Below are 20,519 nucleotides of genomic sequence, written 5' to 3' on the forward strand. Positions count from 1 at the left end.
CATTTTTTCCAGTCAATTCACAAGAAAAACTTGCCTTCTTGAAAAGCTTTTGTAGTTCAGTAATCGAGTGATGCATAATTATAATAGAAAAAAAACGCGCCCAAGGAACAAATGGCCGTCAGGCGAAATAACAACAGAAAAAATAAAAACCGAGGTATTATTCTCTCCCTGCATATATGCTCACCCACCCAAGTCGTGTTCCTTGTGTCTCGATGCGTCAAACAATGTCGGCCGCTCGATCAACATTCTTTTTTCTCTCATGCAAAAGCTGACGTGCGCAAAGATATATAGCGAGAGAATCAAGAGCGCCGACGACGACGGTCGACGTTTGATTGCCCTGATTTGAAAGTTCCATTCGCGCTTTAGTAGCGCAGGACGAGAATCAATCGGAACTACTTTAATTTTGTAATTTCCAGTTCCCTACCTCCCCCGCTCCCTAAAGAGTTACTTTTTATCCGCTAACACGTATTTCAAGGAAATTAAGCTCGCGTAGCTTGAGATAGTGACGATAAATCAGAGATAACGTCTACGCGGATAAAACTGTTGCAAGCGATTGCGCTCCACTGATGAAATGCATTCCGATATAGCTTGGATTATTTTTGATCTTCTACGTACACTTGTAGTCATAAACATGAATGAATTCGAATCGTTATGTTCTCTAACGTACTGTCTCTATAAAAGTGATATTTTATACATATAATACATACGAAATTCAAAAACAATAAAAAAAATATTATAATAATCGTTTTTAGATTCAAAATCACATGCCCTGATAGTGAACAGAAAAGTTTACGATGAAACGACAGCAATATTGAACTTCTCGTAAGGAAATATAAAAAAAATTTAACGATAAAGACTCGGGCAAAGGAGGATAGACGAAACGGGTAATCAAGCTTGGCAAAACAATGGAACAAGCCAAGCCTGGAGCGAATTTCGAGTGCAAGAAAAACCAAAGACTAACGAACATCTCTTGGATATGTGCACCGAGAAAAACCAAACTGATGAGAAAGAGAAAGCGAACAAAAAACGAACCAACTTCCTAAGGAATCCCCGTATACCCGATCCTATAAGTAAGGAAAATCCTCGGTAGCTAATTCAATAGCACTCCGCCGTCTCTCTCTCTCTCTCTCTCTCTCTCTCTCTCTCTCTCTCTCTCTCTCTCTCTCTCTCGCTCTTATCGACCGAGTCTGGCTGAGCAAAAGGTGATTCCAAGTCGGCCACGTGTCGCTTTCTAATCTCTTTCACTTCCGACAATTTATTTCTTCTTTCTTTTACTCGAGCTATCGGGATGGTTGGTCCAACTATTGTTGCCAGCAACCCTTAAAGGTTTTGTCGAATGGCTTGGACAATACCACCGAGAATAAGTGAAGATAAGATTTTGATCTTTACATATATGTCAGCTGATTGGAACGAGTATACATAATCTTTCTATAATTTTATCCCGGAGACAGACTTTATGCTTTGTCTTATTTTTATAACAAGTTAATCGCTTGTATTTACACTCATGAAAATACTTCTGGAAACTTCTAGAGTACTTAGTTTTTACAAAAATAGGACAATAAAATTATTCATATTCTGAATAATTACAGTTAATAGGAAGATTATATCGCAGCAATTAAATTAATAAGTCAACAGTGTCAACTTCAAAAGTGATATTAAGCGTCGCTGCGGTGCCTCAATCAAAGAACCCCTATAACTCGAGGCCAACAAGTATGATCTCTTGTTTCTTACATTCCCCTTATAAAAAATTGATATGGTTTCGTGTTGAGATTTTAGTAATAAAAACTTATTTTATCATAATTGATACGGATAATTTTGAAGATAATGAAAATAAAAAAAATAGGCTGCAATATTATTGTTTTTTCACTTATTTTATGAAAGTAATAGTGAGTATATCGTTTGATAAAATCAAGAGGTTATTATGCTTTGGAATTATTCTGATTATTTTCTATTACAAATCGATAATCTGACATTTCAACGTGTAAGATTGAACAAAATGTTGTAATATCGTAATCTTTATTCAATGAGTGGGATAAACGTTTAATAGTAATTTGACCCGTATAGTTTAAAAGAACTACAGAGATTGTTTATAACAGTTTTCGATATGATAATTTATGAAATTAGAATATCCCGACCTGTTTTATTAATAAAAGTTTCCACTGTAATATGTGTTTTGTATAAAAAATGGAAAAATCCACCTTTCAAAAGTGATTTGCGCTTTATATGTTTATTAAAATGACAAGAAAAGATAAAGAAGATAAAAGCGCACGTCTGATGTTCCTAGTTGCTTAAAAGTTTTAACTTATAATAATGTAATATTCGATCAATTTCATTAGATATACGTGAATTCTAGAAAAAATTCTAAGCTTCTCAAGTTTCTCTACAAGAAAAGTGCCATTGACAAAAAAGTTTCAAATACCTACTTTTACAAGAAAGTGAAGTATTTCAGGAAATGTATTTTAACTAGACAGGTGTACTCTCTATTATAGGTACATTTAAACAGACAACTCCGCCGGCGTCGAAACTTCGAGTTCGCTGGCATAAGATATACAAAGTGAATAATTTTGCAACTGTAAGCTGACCAGTAAAATGTGCGAGTTCGCTTTTGCACAATGGACGTTAGCAAAGCTTCCTCGAAGAAAAAATTAAAAAAAGAAGAAATATATGTGAGCAAATATCCCCAAAAGTTTTAATATTCTAGTTACTCTATGATAGTCGTGCTATCATAAGAGCGAATCGAAACTTGAAAACGATTTTTGTGAGAAAAATGATGACCAATAATCTCCACTAGTTTATTTTGGATCATCGATTATAGTTATGAAGCTATAAATTGAAAATGTATGCTTTGTCAAAAATTTAAGTTATAGCTCGCTATAAAAACTTATTTCTTAATATTGTAAAAAAAAGTCTTGAACAAATTACTGCAAAATTTGTTGCACGTACCTTTTAATACATATTATTGAAATACATAAGTTTCAAGATTGTACGTCTATCGCGTAAAAAATAAAAAATAAAAATAGAAGTGTTAGTAACTTTGTAAAAAATCGAAAACTTCATAAATTTTATTTTTTTACAAGATGAGGTTTCCCGTAACTCATTTATAAATAAACAGAACGTATTCTACTTTATACTATTAATCTAACACAATTTTTTTATTTCTAGTCTTGTAAATACTCTGAATTACCGACTTTAGTGAGCATAGTCAGTGAGCTCCTCATATTAAAAAAGATGTTTTTTATTGGCACAACCGAAATACCTTTCCGATTGATGTATAACCTACAGCTTATTATTTATTCTATTTATTCACTTTAAACCGTGCTTGAGTTGCATATTAATAGTATCGACTGATTGAATGCAACTAAAAAAATTATAATAATATAGTATCTATATAATATAAGAAATAAATTTTCGTATGTTCGCACTGATGCGTATACCTTTTATTTCTCTTTCAAATTAGATAGAACAAGTTATGCGTTTAATGAAATATGTAATTAAACACCAAAAATGTCGCGCTGAAAATTTAGTATCGTGGAAATTTTATTTTTCACAATTTAGCTTAACAATGAATAACATCAGTGACAAAAAAAAAAGAAAATAATCACCAAGCTTCATGTAATTATTTTCTAGTCAAATCAATTAAATGAAATTCAGTCAATGCAAAATTGAAAAAAGTAACAAAACCAAATAAAAAAGCTACCAAAGAAAAGGTACTTAGTTGAAAATATTCACATTTTGTATTATAGTATTTGTAACTACTGTATTGTTACTAATAATTTGTTATATTATTATTTATCAAATTTGAAAAATAAATAAAGTTCAATTGTTACTAAAAATGATTTTTATTTCACCAGTTGACAATATTAACCTATTGCAAATAACTTTATTTAAAAAATTTTAAGTTTAAGTTAATTATGCTGTTTTACAAGAAAAGATTTTGAAAAAATCATGAGCTGATATTTTTGAATACTCAAGTTAACTAAGAGAGAATAAAAGATTTTCAAAGCTCCGTTTTGAAAAAGCTTTATTATTTTTTTTATAACAAATTTCAGAACTTTTGGGGATTTGCTCATATCTTAAAGACATTATATTTCACTGGACTATGAAAAATTCTCCTCGTCCATTACTCGAATGTCGATACAGCTAAGCTCTTTATTCTGTGACTGTTGCTCGTTAATTATACGCGGTAGCAGGCATCTGGTAAGAAAGAAAACGAACTTAATCTCGAGTGCAAAAGTTTTTGCAGCAAAGTTCTCTCTCTCTCTCTCTCTCTCTCTCTCTCTCTCTCTCTCTCTCTCTCTTTCCCCCTGTCTCTTTTTCTCTCAACAAAGACCATATGGCTACGTGCGAAAAGCAAGTCTATATCGTGAACTATGTATAGTGCGAAACTAAAAACCCTCGCCACAAGTTTGATCAATATTTTGGAGAATGATGTTATATACTTTTTTGCTTTACTAAAGTTGTTTTCAAGAAAAATGAATTTAATGACATTTTGAAAATTATTTTGCCCTCATTTTCCTGCTTTATAAACTTTATTGTGTTTTAATGTCTATGTGACACATAAAGTTTTGAATTTTTCCAATTGAAAAGGTGATCATAAATTAATCTTTTTTCGACTGGGGGAGCAAGGACACATTATAATATCTCTTAAACGAAATATTATTCTGAAGACAACTTTAATATAATCTTATGTACCGAAAATAGAATATTATTTTGTCGCTCGATTGAAAGCTACATATATCAAGGTCATTCTTACAAAAATTATCGCATTAAAATTTTTGTTATTGAAGCAATACGGACACCGGGTTTTAAAGCGATAGAAAATCAGATACGGAAGGACTATTTTTTCCGAAAAAAAATTGCTCAGAAACCTTTAAGAAAATAGCGAATTGAAACAGCGATTTGAAATGTCATGACTGTGATAATTACCTCTGATCAAAGGGTACGATAGCGAGTAGATTGTCAAGGCTGGTACGACTGAGATCACGTGGCGGCACGAATCTTCTGTCAGTCTTGTCTGTCATCGTCTCGTTACTGCTGGCAACGTAACTGTCAGATTGTAGATCACTGATCGTTGGTAAAAACGGCTGTGGCCCTGGTGGATTAGTGACGAGGACGATGATGACGCTTGGCAGTCGCGTGTCTTGCATTGTGTCCAGCTCGACAAGAGTTTGCGACAGCAGTTCACCCTCAAGGGGCAGACACACCACTATTGCTGTGGAATCAATGTGTTCAATTAGTATATTCTAGCACACATTTCGATAATACAGTTCACATGCCAGGCATGTAAGTACTTTATAACGAAATTCATAGCAATAGCTTTTCTTTCGTAATTCAAATTTCATATTTTCATATTTTTCTCGTTGTTAAATGGAGCTTAGAAGGAAGCTTGTCAATGTATAATAGTACGTGTAACTGTGTTTACCGTCAATGTTAGCTTGTCAATGTATAATGATGATAGCAGCGAATTTCGTATCGACATATTTTTTCTTAATAGTTTTTAAACATTTGAGCTTCCAATATTTGTATTGACAAAGAATATCGACTATGAAAATAAAACTGTAATTATTGAGGACGAGCAGTTTGTGTATATATAGGAGAATTGAATCCGCACGCACTACTAGTAAACCACTACAAATTGAAAACACACTCATAAGTAAACAGCGACGTCGTTCTGTATGTATTTTGCAAATATAAGTCGAAATATTTACGCAGGGGCAGTGTGACATTTTTCAAGTTTTTCAAACGCTCAAACCCAGCGGCCGTCTATGTATTCGAGCGGAAAATCCTCATCTCTAAACATATTGAAAATCAGTCCGTCTGCGGGCGAAGGAATTTTCAATATTTCCATGAAAACACGCCCGCGCAACCAAAGAAAGACGACCATATATGGAATTCCTATTTGCACCAGAGCATACTCACTCAATTATCCAAGCAAAGCGCATATAAAAAATTTCGTAAATGCATACGCCTGAAGCACTCAGCTTACATGCGTGACGAGATATATTCATAATCAAATGAGCCATAAGTTGGTTGACTACAAGACCTTGTAAACAAGGCGCGCGATTAAGAATGGGAGATATATTCAAAGGATTGCGTTTTACGCCCATATACAGGTATAACAGGTATATGCTGCCTTCATATCGTGCTGTGCAAATCGACGAACTTTCATTACCCTCCTTTACGCGCAATTTCTTCCGTATATGTGGAATAGGTTCTGGTGCCCTCTTACAGCAGCTGCATTCTATTTCAGAGACTTTGATGCGCTTAGAATTAATCTCTTGAGACGGTAACTTCTCACTTGTAGCGAAAGTTTTGGCTGCGCTTACAAAGCTCATTCGATTTCACGACGGTCAATTTAGTGCGGTATGACTATTTTTACGTGATTAAACTTATTACATTAAATAGAATAGTTTAGTTCACGGCAAATGCACTAGAGGTCAAATTGAATTTGCGGAAATTCATTGTACAAAGTTTATAGCAAATAATGTACGTTTGAATGTACTCACAGCTTGCGGGTGGCTAAAGTTGTGTGTTTAGACAGACTCAAAACCTCGGAAAATGCTAGATACCGAGCTTTCATGTAAATTTCAAACAACTACCAAATAGCAGGAAATATTTAGACGGAAGTAATAAAATCTCTCTGGAAGTCTTAATTAAATACTTGCTGTAATAACGCGCGGAAATTCCATTTAAACCGATGAATTGCGAACATATTCGACAATTACGGCGATTTACCGAAGTAGTCATTCATTGTAAATGTAAATCTCGTATTTCTGAAACCTCAATTTGCAAAACCTTTAATTTTGAATCTCGTGGAAAAATATAACATGAAATTGATGCGAAATTACTTGCTTGACTTGTATTTCCCCAAAATGTTACCAACGAATTCTCCATTGACCGACGGTAAACACAGTTGCACGTACCTGCACACTTTGTACTTCGTGGACATAAAAAGAACGTAAGCTTATTTCCCTAAGCTTTGCCAAGATAGCACACGATGCAATAGAAATTGAGGCTGACTTTTCCATTAATTTGATCGAATTTCACGACTGTGTAAAAAGAATCAACTTACTCTACCATAATAAAACTTAGAAAATCCTTAAATCGAGTCCGATCGTAACTTGCGAAAATCAACTTTGCTGATTCAGATTGCAGCTCCATTTTAGTTTTCGATTTTCCTTCTACTTTTTTTATTGAAATTTTTGATTCTCAATATGTTACGCAGTCAAATTATGTAGTCAACTAAAGAACGGTTTATACAATGACAATTATAGAATTAGGTAAACTAAGTTACAATTCAAGTGCTTGAGTGAGATATGAAATGAATATAAAATTACAAATCTATTAGATCCAAAATAAAATTATAAAAGTGCTACTTTGTGAAATTAAAGTTTTATTTAGGTATATTATTTTAAGATTACATGCTTACATATTTTTCATAAATCAATAAAAATGCAAACCAATGTAAATTGTAGAATTGAAATATAGCTAGAATGGCACATGCGACAAGCTAAAGGAAGTAACAAAAACTTACCTCTACAGGGAATGGCACGCAGTGGCGTAAGAGCCGCGCGTATTTGCCTAGTGTCGGCGTCCGTTGGTAACACGGCGTGATGCCGAGGTATGACCCCGATGGTACGTAGTCCGGCGATTACTGATCTGTCCACCATCGACCACGGTGAGGTATCTACGATTGGGGCATATTTATTCGAACCAGCATGCGTTAAACAGACACAAAAGTTTATTAACAAAAAACGTTTCAAAATTGCACGAGATCAATACACTCGATGCTTCGAAAACAAATCTCCGTGCCAGCACGAAATAGCAACAGCTTTCTTGGGAACGGACGTAAAAAAAAAACAAATTTTACCGGAAGGAGCGAATTTTATTGCACCCGTGAATATAAAAACCCCGTAGGCACTTGCGATTTGGATTTTTTCCCACGAATCAGAGGAGCACAATAAAAACCCAAGTTATATTCGCAAACGTGGAGATACTAAAATGCCAAGCTAATGTTTGCAGATCGTAAAATCAATGACACTGAGTCTTAGTGTATATAAATAGGGTTCAGAAAATCCGTGCCTAGTTGTAATCTACAGTGTCGTATCGTCGAGCTTTAAAAGCCTCCCTCCCTCAAAAAGGCATAAAGTGAAATCCCTCTTCGAAGTTGGATTCTGTAGTAAAGCGAGATGAGGTTGGGCAAATATCTTTCGACAATGTCGCCGCGCCGCGTCAGTGTTCAAGCTGAGTAATGTCCGAAATGGAAGACTCGTTAAGGAAAATGCTGCAGGCAGTTTCACAGTCCTTTTCACTAATTATGCTTCGTGGAATCGTGTGCACCAAACTCTAAATTTCTTCCAACGCGCTTGTTTACAAAGAACTATTACTTCGTCATTGATTTCGTGCGCTCAATACTTATCGATTATGTACATGAAGAAGATGAAGAATCCAAGTTTCACTCTTGGAAAACGAGACAAATAAAAGCATTTGGAGTATAGTGAAACAACATATTTTCCTTTTCTACACGCAACAGCTATTTCTTTTAAAAAAGAAATAGTTGGATATTTCCACGTGGGTGACGTATTGCTCTAGAAATATCTAATGTAACACGACGTTTATTTTATGGCTTGGAAAAATTACGTGGGTGGGTCGATAAGTACCCGTGTTTTAAGATAGGTGGTAGTGGTAAGATTAGTAGGCATTACAATCATGCGCTGTTATCTTTCAAACGACGCCGTATAGAATTTCAAAGTGATTTATGAGTTAGTTTTGATTTGACAGCCGCTTGTATTAAACGTGCTTGGTATTTTGTGGTACAAGGAAAAAAGAGCAATATAGATCCGCACTTGGCTTTTTATTTTCGAATGGTAAAACGTGCGTAGAAATAAAAGCAAAGTTGAAACTCGACTATCTCTATGACAACAGTGAGATATTGGTTCAACGAATTCAAATCTAACCGCACATCTGTTTTCGATGAGGAGCACCTGGGCCACCCGACAGACGTGCTTACTGAGAAAATCATTGAAAAGATTCATGACATAATTTTTGCTGTAATAACGAAAGTGTACAATGTAGTAGAAGCTGTAAGTGCATCGTGCGGAACGATCCTCAACATTTTGCATCATATATATATAAATTAGGAATGAAAGCTGTTGGCCCGATGTGTGTTGCGATTACTTCTGTTGGACAATAAGCATATATACGACTATCAACTTCGAAGCAGTGTTTGAACCTTTTTAAGCGAAATTCGTTTTTGCGTCGCATAATGACCGTTGTTGAAACCAGGCTCAATTACTATATACTGGAAACCAAGAGACAATAAAAGCACTGGATTTTTCCAGGCGAATCTGCTCCGAAGAAGGCCATGGCAGTCCCATCTTCCGGAAAGGTCGTGGCTGTAATTTTTCGGGATTCAAAGGGGATAATCCTAATAAACTTTTTGGAGAACTGTAGCACGATCGTGGAAAAATAATGATTTATCGAGCCAATTTCATGGAAAATTGAAAGAGATACGAACTTATTGGACAAAGAAAAATTATGCTTTTTCATCACGAAAATGCACCAGATCACTCATCCGGAGCTGTCCTAACCAAATTGTACATATTGCGTTACGAATTATTGTTACATATATCCTATGCGCCTGATATGGCTCTTTGCAACTTTTATCTTATTCTGCACATGTGAAAATGTGGCTGCGGGAAAAAAGTTCAGCTCTAACGAGGATGTCATCGTCGAGATGAAGTTTATTTTGAAGAGTTTGATAAATCATATTTTAGGAGGTTTAAAAAAATGGCTAGAACATTAGGAAAAGTGTATCCTTCTAAAGGAAGGTTACGTTGAAAAATAAAATTTGAAGAATAAACTTACCTTCATTGAAAACATGGGAACTTATTGATTCATCTCTCATAGTCAAGAGATCGCTTTATTTATCTTGAATATTTTCATATTGTTACGCGCTATAATACTTCTCGTGACTATTTCCAAGACAAATACGAGCAGAGAGCTGTATGAATTTTTCGATTATATTCAATCATGATCTTTTAAATAAAACTCCACAGCTCTATACTTTATAGTCTTTAATTGAATATGTCGGTGTAATAAGTAGAGATACTTTTTTTACCCGGATCCTTCTGAGCAGAAATACTTTATTTCAGAACAAGAAATTTTGCTGATGTTTCGGGAATATAATTAACTCCTCTTATTAAGTCTGGAATAATATGTAACAATATGTAACAAATGAGAAAAAAATTGCTTAATTGTTACGATGAATAAAAGAACCAAATCACAAAAGTGAAAAACACTGTCAATTAATTTAAATTCCATTTTTCTCGGTTACTTTGCACTCTCATCAGAAGCCCCAAGCCTTTTTGCCACAAGCCACTCATTGTCGAAATTTAGAAGAGAGTGAAAAGTAATTGGGGAAAAATGGAATTTTAATTAATTGACAATGTTTTTCACCTTTGTGACTTGATTCTTTTATTTATCGTAATAATTAAGCAATTTTTCAATTATGTAACTTTACCGATGACAATTTTTTAATTTTATATTTTACTGCATGGAGGTGTATCCACGTATTAGTTATTTAAGTATTGCTTTTGTGTTGGTGTTTAAATTGTAGTTATGCATAGTTACATATTATTCCAGCCTTGATAAGGGGAGTTGATCATACTCCTGAAACGTCGGCGAAATTTCTTAATTTGAAATAAAGTATTTCTGTACAGGATCCGAGATAAAAAGTATCTACTTGATTACAGCTCAAAACGGATACATCACATTACTTTATAATCTACAGCATGTATGTTTCCTCAATAAAAGCAAATATTCACGTAGTTAATTCATTATTTATTCAAGAAAACGAGGAAGTTTCTTGTGAATATCCAAGATATCGAGATAAATTACATAAGACAAGTTAATGCACGAAGAAAACAAAGGGTCATAAAAATGACCGCAAAGCAAATAAAAGAACAAGGCATGTCATAGCTGTTAAGGAATTTTATTGCCAGAAGAAATGCTGAGCTATAGGATTGCCTGAGGGAGCATCCGTCATTTTGTGGGCTTTTCTTAGATGATGTTGATTACTCTCTCTCTCTCTCTCTCTCTCTCTCTCTGTTTCTATCTCGAAAATTACAACAGAGAGTTCAAAGGAATAAACAAGGAAATCGCAGACGTTCAATTTAATCAAAGAATATATGTTCAATCTTACAAAGAAACACATTAATTCGACATGAGGTTTGCCAAATTTTCAAATTGGACTAATTTTATAGAACCTAAAAATATTTGTGCATCATCGCACATGCTTGTGAAACTAGTTTTTTGCTCTTAGATATCCTAAAATAGGTCGGAAAATGTACATAAATTTTCATTATCTATTTTTTATTGGAATTTAATAAAACATGAGAAAATACGTCCGAAACAATATTTGGTTCATTTTTTGCTTAAAATATTAATCTTTATAAAGCTTTGAAAACTGTAGCAGTGCATTGTAACTCATTGCTAATCAATCAGCAAGATTGACACGTTTACAGGGAATCTGTGTTACGAAAGCTCTTCAAGTGTCAACATTTTGCTTGAAAAGTAAACCGAGATATGATTTTCGATATATCTTGACCTGTACACTTCAAATTAGAACTCAAATTAATGCTCTTTTTATTTTCAATTAAATTTAAAAAAAATCTGAAATATCACGTTTTTGTTTTTATGGAGTACAATGACAGTATTATAAGCATGCGTGATGAACAGCCAAATTGTTTTCAGATGAGAAATGTTATTATTCAATAATAACAGAAAAAAGAAAGTATATCCTTCAATTTTGACGAGTGCTATTTTACATTTGAAAGAAACGGTTTCATTAATTAATGAAATTTTTTCTGTAGTATCTTCCGTAATACTTGTCTTTGCTGAGATTATAATTAGTTTACAATCTTCACGGTCGAAATGACATTGAACTTATCAATTCTCATGACGGTAATATATCCACGAGTTTATAATTTAAAAAAACACATTGTCAATATATGATATGATGTCGATAAAAAAACAATCTTCTGGCCAACTCGGCAGAATTTAATGACATCCAACCTTGGAAAAATACAGTGAAAATAAAATTTCTCACTTGTGGTACATAACGTCAATGGGGTGAATGAAGGGCGCTTATCCGTTCAATCATATTACATAAAGCGACATCGTGAAGGAGGAGGTTTACGCAAGGAGCTGACGAGTTAAGAGCATCCGAAAAGTTGGCGTGAATTCGCTGTAGTGAATATATAGAAGCATTTCGCGGAGGACAAATTGTAAAAACGAAATAGCACAACAAGGCTAACAACGACTTACCGACGCCAATTACGGACACGGACTTCCATCGAAAGTGCAGGAATATTTCGGCAAGCGATCTGCCAAGAACTACTGGCGATGGTGAAAGTCTCACTACCGACGATAATTTCCTATCCTCCTCTGTTCTCTAAAAACAGAAATTCATTGTTCACATTAAAATTATGTAATATTTCATTGTTGCAGTGTATATACCATAGTTATAACTGATATAAGCTTGAAAATTTTGTTTTTTATGTTTGTAGGATCAAATCGTGAAAATTAAATTTACAAAACACAAGAAGTCATTGTATTATATACAATATGTAATGTATCGACTATTAAAAAAAATTACTTCTATAATGAAATTTTATAAATACAAACGATAGACGTATGGAAAAATGTACAAGCATTTGCAATTCAAGTACGCATTCAATGAAAAAATCATCATTTTGTGCCAACCTCGATAGGAATAATCCATTAAATTACCAACGAAAATCTAATAACGAGACACACATCCATGTGATATTTGATATTTATCCCCTGAATATCTGTGAAATCTATGAGTATCGCTGATCGGCTTTGAGTAACAAAAAAAAATGTTTACGATGCTAGAGAATGACCGTAAAAGAGAGTAAGCGAAAATTAAAAAGCTTAATTTATAAATGCAAGCAGTAAAGAGAGAGAGAGAGAGAGTAAGAGAGAGAGAGAGAGAGAGACAGAGAGAAGAGAGTTTAGCGGGGCGAAGGTTTGCATTAATCAGCCTGGTATTCTCGAGATTGGTTATACGCAAAGCTTACTCGCAAATTGCTCGAGGTAGAGGGAAAAAAACATCGAGACTAGCTTCTCTCTACCTCGTAAATTACACGGATTTTTTGGCGCAGCCTATATCTGCCTGGGGTATTTCGTTATACAACGTTACGCAGCATTTATCGCGTTCATAATGGTTTTACCGAGAAGAACAGCCTCCTTTTATCATATTTTTTCTGCCGTGCTTTCAATTAGTGTCGCTCACTGCTTTTATAATTAGAGGCGAAATAGTTGTTCGATACCACGAGCTTTAATATACGCTTGTAATTTTTGCAATACTATCCGCAAGAGTTGACCAATTTTCCGGTAATCCGTTGGGCTGTGACGATTTTTGCGAGTGGGAAATTGGCTTGGTAATTGATTTTGATTGGTGTTCTCGCGATGGGAAATCATTCTCTATTTCTTCGACAGTTTGTTGCAAGGCCATTTGAAATTCAATAAACTGCCAAATTAAACGATCATTATTCTAAAAGAAAGTTCTTTTACAATGCTATACTCGTTCAAGAAAATGTCCACCAATCACCCATTTTAATTGCTTGCATGCCGTTAACTTTGTGTCAAAAAGAAATTTAATAAAAATTTTCCTTTCGTTCTATTTGCCACATGCCGCGTCTCATTTATTTGGACTTAAGATGTTTCTTTTAACATCAGGAACAGGTCTGTTAAAAACTTTCCTTCTGGGTAGTATCGTTATAGACAGACACGCGCGCGCGGGGCAAAAGTTTTGTGCGCGTTTTTCGAAAAACAATTTTGCTAGTTTCAGAAAAAGAAAGGGAGGAACGTAACGCCTTGTTTGATCACGGTTCAGTCGTTTCTTTTTCAAACGAATAAAAAAAGTGGATCAAAGCTTTCGGTTTTTTTACACTTTATTTTTACGAGTTCCGAACACGATCTACAAAAAGTACCCTTTTTTTACTACGCAACAACAGGAACGATCCCCCGTAAAGTGCAACCGAAGAGAATAATTTGTCGAATGATAAAAGAATTATCGTATAAAGAAACGTCTTGCCTTCGCGGAGGACTTACGACAAAGCGTATTACAAAAAAACATTATCTCGACAAAAAGTTTACAGTTGAAGCGTAGCAAGTAATTCAACGGAGAACTTATATCGAGGGCTTATTAATCATCTAACAGGAAGATACTGGCCATTGTTGCTGGACACGGAGAGGTGAACAGCATCCTTTCATTCCATTCTACGAGTAGGAAGAAAAATAACCGTCCCTCCCTGATGCGATTGTTAGTCGCCCGGAGGCAAACAAGAAAGAAAGAAAGAAGAAAAACACGCCGCAGCAATGGGGAGGCGTAATCGCATTACACATTGGCGAATGGCTTTCTTATGGCTTTCTTGTCACGCAGATGGGAAGCAGCGAGAGTGAGGCAGGAAAAAAACGAGCGACCTCATCCACTCCTCGTCAGCTACGACATTCGTCACCGTGAGGATAAAATCGTTTTATCCGCCGGCCACCCGCTGCCCATCGAGGAAGCAATTCGAAGTTCGTCTAATCACTTGTTCGCTGCACTTTCTTCATTTTCTCCTTTTTTCGATTCCTCGACTTACTTCTTCGATGATACTTATCGACATTTGCAATGTTCCTCGGATCAGCGATTAAAAAGTTTTTATGATATCGAGTTTTCTTGACATTGATACTCGACGCGTTCTCGCGCGTTAAAAGTAGATGAGAGCTTACTGAATTGAGATTCGATGTCATCATAATGAGATCACACACAATGGACTTACGATCCATTTCAGGTTATACTATTGCTCTGATTAAATTATTATTTTATTTATAATCTAAGGACATACACCAACTCAATTCTCATTCAAAGGAAATGCAGTCAGTGAAAATGGAAATTATTTGTCAACACAGCGAAGCACGCGTATGTGACGATAATAGTTGAGATGAATTTAATTGGAGGAGCAATTGTTGGTAACAAAGCACGCGCGAGAAGCCAGAACAACGATCACAAAAGCTCGGAACAACTCGTTCACTTGATGAAAAAAAGAGCGTCCGGTTTGGACAGACGCAGTGTTACGTCAGAAATTAAATGCAATTGCTGGCTAAAGTCCGAACGACAGTAACAGTTGGATGAATTTTCGCGCAGTAAAATACGAATTGTACGAGTTTGAGTGTACAATAGCGATCAATCTGAAAAACAAGATAAATAAAAATATGTCATTTCAAACTTTGTGTCATGAAAGCTACTTTGACGCATAGTAAGCAAAAAAAAATAGAATGAAATCGTCGTTAACATATAACATGAGATACCGTAGACTTGTCTATGAGTATACTAAACGCCTAATGATATATACGACGAAGCTGTGGAAGTTGAGCTTAATAAGCAGAGTCACGTATGATCCGCGCGTATATCTCTCACGACGACGATGAGAACGTTCTCAAGCTAATCTGCAAACGAGATCTTGAGTCTCTCTCACGCGGTCCATCGGTCTTGGAATAATTTTCGAGTTGTCGTGCTCACGGGAACAGAGGGAGTTGCGCACGTGGGAAAATGAGATAGCCACACGGGAAATTTCCTAGCTCGAGAGAGAGAAAGAGAGAGACACAAAGAGAGAGAGAGAGAGAGAACGAGAGCTCGTTTAAATGATAATTTTGTGACAAACGCAGAAACACGCAGCACGCTTCGATCATATTTCGTTTTTACTTGTTCCGCTGCACCGGCTGTGCAATGCATTTTCGCATGGGTTTTATTTTTGAACATGCCAAATCGATTGACGAGCGATATAATGGGAAACTCGCACAATGCGAGATGCTTATTTTCTAATACTATCTTTGTTATTTGAATATGAAATACTTCAATATGCGATTTATCGAGGGTAGTTCGTTTTATTAAGACGAAATTGCTAAATTAAATGGTATAGGTAGTAATCAACATAATTCTAAACTCTGGATATTATTAAGGACAATTTATTTCATTTAATAAAAGAGAAATGTTCATGAGAATTTTTAAAAAACATTTTTATCTACAGACAAATATAAATTTTTAATTGCGTTTAAAGCTATGAAAATTTTTAGTGAAAAATATAGATTTCTCTTCATTGCAAAAGTTTTTTTTATCGTCATGACCTAGATACTGATGCAAATATGCGTGATGCCTCGAGAGAAATAGAATTATCGCCGGACGAATAGAATTATTCCAATTCGAAGTTCTCCGGTGTATAACTCAAGTAATAAGTAAAAAAATAAGTTAAAAATTCATACAGAAAAATTTTACTGCTCAATAGTGAGAGTTCGCGCCTCAGCTGTAGTAGTAAGTAGAATAGCACTATATTTGGTCAGACGTTTGAAAGAAAATCAAGTTGCGCTAATACATAGAAAACTAGAAAGTAATATTTTATATCAACCAATTACTTTATATATAAAAATCAATTATATATAAAAATCAATATATCAATCAAGCATTTTATATTATATGAAGTTTATAACGTTATTTATTGGATTTTTTTCAATTTTGTACAACAAGTACCGATTTCATCGGTCAATGAAGACGAGGCACAAAAAAAGAAAAAATTACAAGACAAAGTGTTAGTCTACGGTTCCTGAATCTGATAGTTTCTTATAAACCACAATCTCCTCAACGATACGAGTACCACTTACTTCTTTGCTTTTTTATCTCTGTATCCCGCTTGCTTAAGCAGAGCCGAGGAAAGCAGTATAAATCTTCGAGGCTTTTCGTGATATTTGGTTATATAACAAAAAAATAGTAGGTTGCTTTAACCAGTGTCAATTCGATACTAGAAGTGATAAACGAGCTTTGTGTTAGGACGTATTCTTTCTCTTAGACTTCATTCCTTTCTTGTGTGTGTGGCTGTTTGTGTGGCTGTTTGTGTGTATGTGTGTGTTTACGCACGTGTACGTATATTGTAAAATTGAAAATGTGCTTGTGATGAAAATGAGACTATTGAACGTGATGGCTTTATCGAGCTGCATAGCTTTTGCTTCTTTTTAATATTTCGGTAGATGTTTTTCTGAGTTTAGCGGTATAATATGAAGAAAATTGAATACATAGTGAAAGTTTCTTTTATCTGATTAATGTGTTATTTATTTATTGCCATAAATAAATTATTACGTACTCGGGTAAAAATTAAATAAACAATTCTTTTTGTGAGAATAAGCCTCGTTTACTAATTTAAATATAGTTCTTGTAGGATAATAAATTTGTATGTAAAAACATTCATTCAAAATATTAAGGTAGTCTATTAATAAAAAAAAATAGAAAAAGAACGAAGTTTCTGGGAAAGCAAGAAAAAAATTCAGTCGTAAATTTTTTACAATCTTTTTTGATACTTTTTTCGTTGCTTTTAGCGTGGAAGCTAAACATAAAACTCCTCTCAAACCAAGCCTGCTAAAAAGGAATTCTTCTTCTATCAATTTTTCCTTTTAACTTTTCTAACCACTTTATTGATCGTGTGATTTTCATATTTGAGCGCAAGCCCCTTCTTCGAAATCTCAAACATATCCAGTTGAAAGAATCTCAAGTCAACGCCACTTCCGAGAAACGTTTTTATTTCCCTCCCTTTTACTCGCGCACAATCGAGTACATCGCTCGAGTGTGTATATACATCGGAGGAAAGAAGTCAGAGCGAGGGACATTATAGCTTAATCGGAAGTAGGGGAAAGCCTACTGCAATCGAAGATCAACTAGGCATATTCCCGGGGTGGCAACCTCTCTCACTTTCGCGAGTGGGAAATGTAAGTAGGTCAGACCGAATGGTGGGTTTGAAGCGCGTAACTGTTCTATTTATATAGCGATGTGTTCTCTCTCTCTCTCTCTCTCTCTCTCTCTCTCTCTCTCTCTCTCTCTCTCTCTTTCTCTCTCTCTCTGTTTCGAACCGTTACGTCAGTCATTTCAGTTCCCCTCTTTATTATGCCTGCTCACCAAGCTGCTAAATAAATTGCCAAATAAGTGTTTTCGCTTTATTACTAACAAGTAGTTTGTTGTTGCACTGCCTTTTTCATTGGGTTCTCGTGATTTGCTTAGTAGTTTGTAAAACAATCTAGCGTTTTTAAAGTATTGAACATCCCGTACTTGTGTAACGTACCTTTTTTTATTTTTTAATGCAATATTACTTTGCTCTTCTGAATGAATATTAAATAAAAATCCAGTATAGTCAGACGAGAACTTGATCAAATTTGAAATCATATTTGATCAATTGATCTGCGTTACCCAGCTTTTAAAATTTTTCCCTCTTTGATAAATACAGAAAAGCCTACGATTTTTCATATTTTTACCAAGATATTATCAATTGAATTCCAGCAGAACAATGTTTAAAAGGTATACTTGGTAATCAATCATATTTCTCCCTCGTTTTCAAAAATACAGCAATGTGCACCCTCATCGAGCATGTGAACAAGAACAAAAAAAATACAGTAACTGATCATCCAAGTATTATCAGAACTAATAGCAAGAAAAAGCAATAAACCAACAGAATGAAAAAAAAAATCTTCACATAGTCCAGGCACATACGCATACACACGCATGACACGCAATGTCATTTAGTGGCTTTTAATTGCTGACTGCGCGCATTGTACTATTTTTCCTCTCTCTCTCTCTCTCTCTCTCGCTCTCTCAGCGAAGGCTTTTCTATCTATATATACGTAGACTGTTTATTTTATTGGCTCTTACTCTGGCATACGCGTACGGTGTATTTCGATACTGTATGTTTTGTAGGCATTTTTTTATATTTAGCTAAATCGGGTTGCGGCGTGTTTTTATAGCTTTCACCCTCTACGTTGACGATGACAGAATGCCTAAGCACCTAGTGAGTTCGAGCTTGAGTAATCAAATCCAAATTGTAGTTGACATGTTTTTACGTTATTGCTTTATCAGCACTTTTTCATTCGTTATCGCGTGTTGATTTATCGTATAGTAGAAGAAAAATTACCTTATAATTCGCACACGAATGAGGAAAAATTAAACCTGGATTGAATATCCGCTGTGTTTCGATAGAAAACTTCAAGTATGTATGAAAATAACCAACGAATTGTTGAATTGTAATCAAGCGTGTACTCGACGTGACGAACAGTGCTTATCAACAGATGCAAGTGAGCATGAAAAATCAACAAATCACATCCCAGCGAAAAACTATTGTAAAAGTGTAGTGCATTTATAACCTATTTTATGAAAAAAAGGCCTGAACTACTCACCATTTCTGTAAATTTTCGCTTGTTCCATTTGTTACGCTTGTGAATGTACGACATTATTATTTTACGTGACATCAGAAACCTAAATAAACCTGAATACTTTACTGTACAGATTTGTGACATTCATTATTATGCCCACAAAAGTGTTAAAAGTAAACAATAAAAAGTCATAGTTTTTCACAGATTTTACGTTTCATGAAAAATGAAAAGCGATAGCTTTCATTATAGCTCGAATCCAGATTTTACATTAAAAATACGTTATAAACTGTATTACGATTTATTATCTAATAATTTCGTCAGGTGCGCTTCGTGTATTTATTTCTTGTTTATGTAATTCGTATGCAATATTCGATGAATGTAAACATTGCGAACAGCAAATAAACAAAAATATGATTTTAGATGTATTTTTTTACGGAAAATCCGAATTCGAGCTCAGAATACCTTTCATTTTTTATTGAATTTATAAATAACAAATATAAATAAAATATGACGTTTTTATTTTTATGGATGTCAGTTTTTCTGGGTGATCTTATCACCTTTACGGCGAAAGAAAACGATGTCACAAGAAAGCAGAGGTGAACGCGAGTTCTACGAATCTTTTGAAACCCCATGCTACCTCATACAGTGCCGAATTAACGCACGCTTCGTGAGATTAATCATACACGACTTTTGCCGCAGCAGCACAATGGAAATTGAAAGCCTTCTCGCAAGCAACTGAAAAAAAGTGAAATTTTTTAATCAAAAACTTCCCTTAAAATCGTATTGTGGGTTTATACGAGCGCGTCAACGAAGCAAAACTTTTTTTCTACTCTCTAACAAAAGTTCGTGGAGAAAAAAAATATAGCTCCATTTCTGTTCTATGTGCGTGGCTTATAAAGCAGCGAAGCACTACAATTACGTGAAATTGGATATGAGATATACGCGTAAACTCCCATTTTGACGCTCGTCGGCATTATGTGCGGAAAAGAGCTCTGGGTGCACACGTAACTCATCCGCGGGTGCGCGTTCGTCTCGAGCGTAAATCCGCAAACAGTCAGAAACAAAACACGATCGTGGGAGTAAAGTATTTCCGCTTCTAGAGTTTCTACGCGTAGTTGAATGAAATATCGATAGAGGGAGAGAGAGAGAGAGAGAGAGAGAAAAGACCACAACATGCACACATATCATGATTGCAATTTTCCACGAGTTCGCTGTTTTATCATCTTTGGGGTCGATTCGCCAAAAATATTTTTAATTAATCACTA

At 34.9% G+C, this 20,519-nt stretch overlaps 1 protein-coding gene across 5 annotated transcripts in view; it reads right to left on the bottom strand.

The window, feature by feature from the left end:
• LOC131664581 (guanylate cyclase D) overlaps positions 1-20,519 on the bottom strand; it is a 115,062-nt gene that overhangs the window by 45,182 nt on the left and 49,361 nt on the right. For all 5 annotated transcript variants that reach the window (XM_058935790.1, XM_058935789.1, XM_058935793.1 and 2 more), the window contains 3 exons: positions 12,328-12,454; positions 7,535-7,687; positions 4,927-5,212 (listed from right to left, as the gene is read on the bottom strand). In XM_058935790.1, coding sequence (XP_058791773.1) covers positions 4,927-5,212; positions 7,535-7,687; positions 12,328-12,454 — 566 coding nt within the window. The remainder of the gene's footprint in view (positions 1-4,926; positions 5,213-7,534; positions 7,688-12,327; positions 12,455-20,519) is intronic.

Source organism: Phymastichus coffea, unplaced genomic scaffold (assembly GCF_024137745.1).
Source record: "Phymastichus coffea isolate CEN01 unplaced genomic scaffold, Cenicafe_Pcof_1.1 PCOF00044, whole genome shotgun sequence".
In the NCBI taxonomy this organism is placed as follows: Eukaryota; Metazoa; Arthropoda; class Insecta; order Hymenoptera; family Eulophidae; genus Phymastichus; species Phymastichus coffea.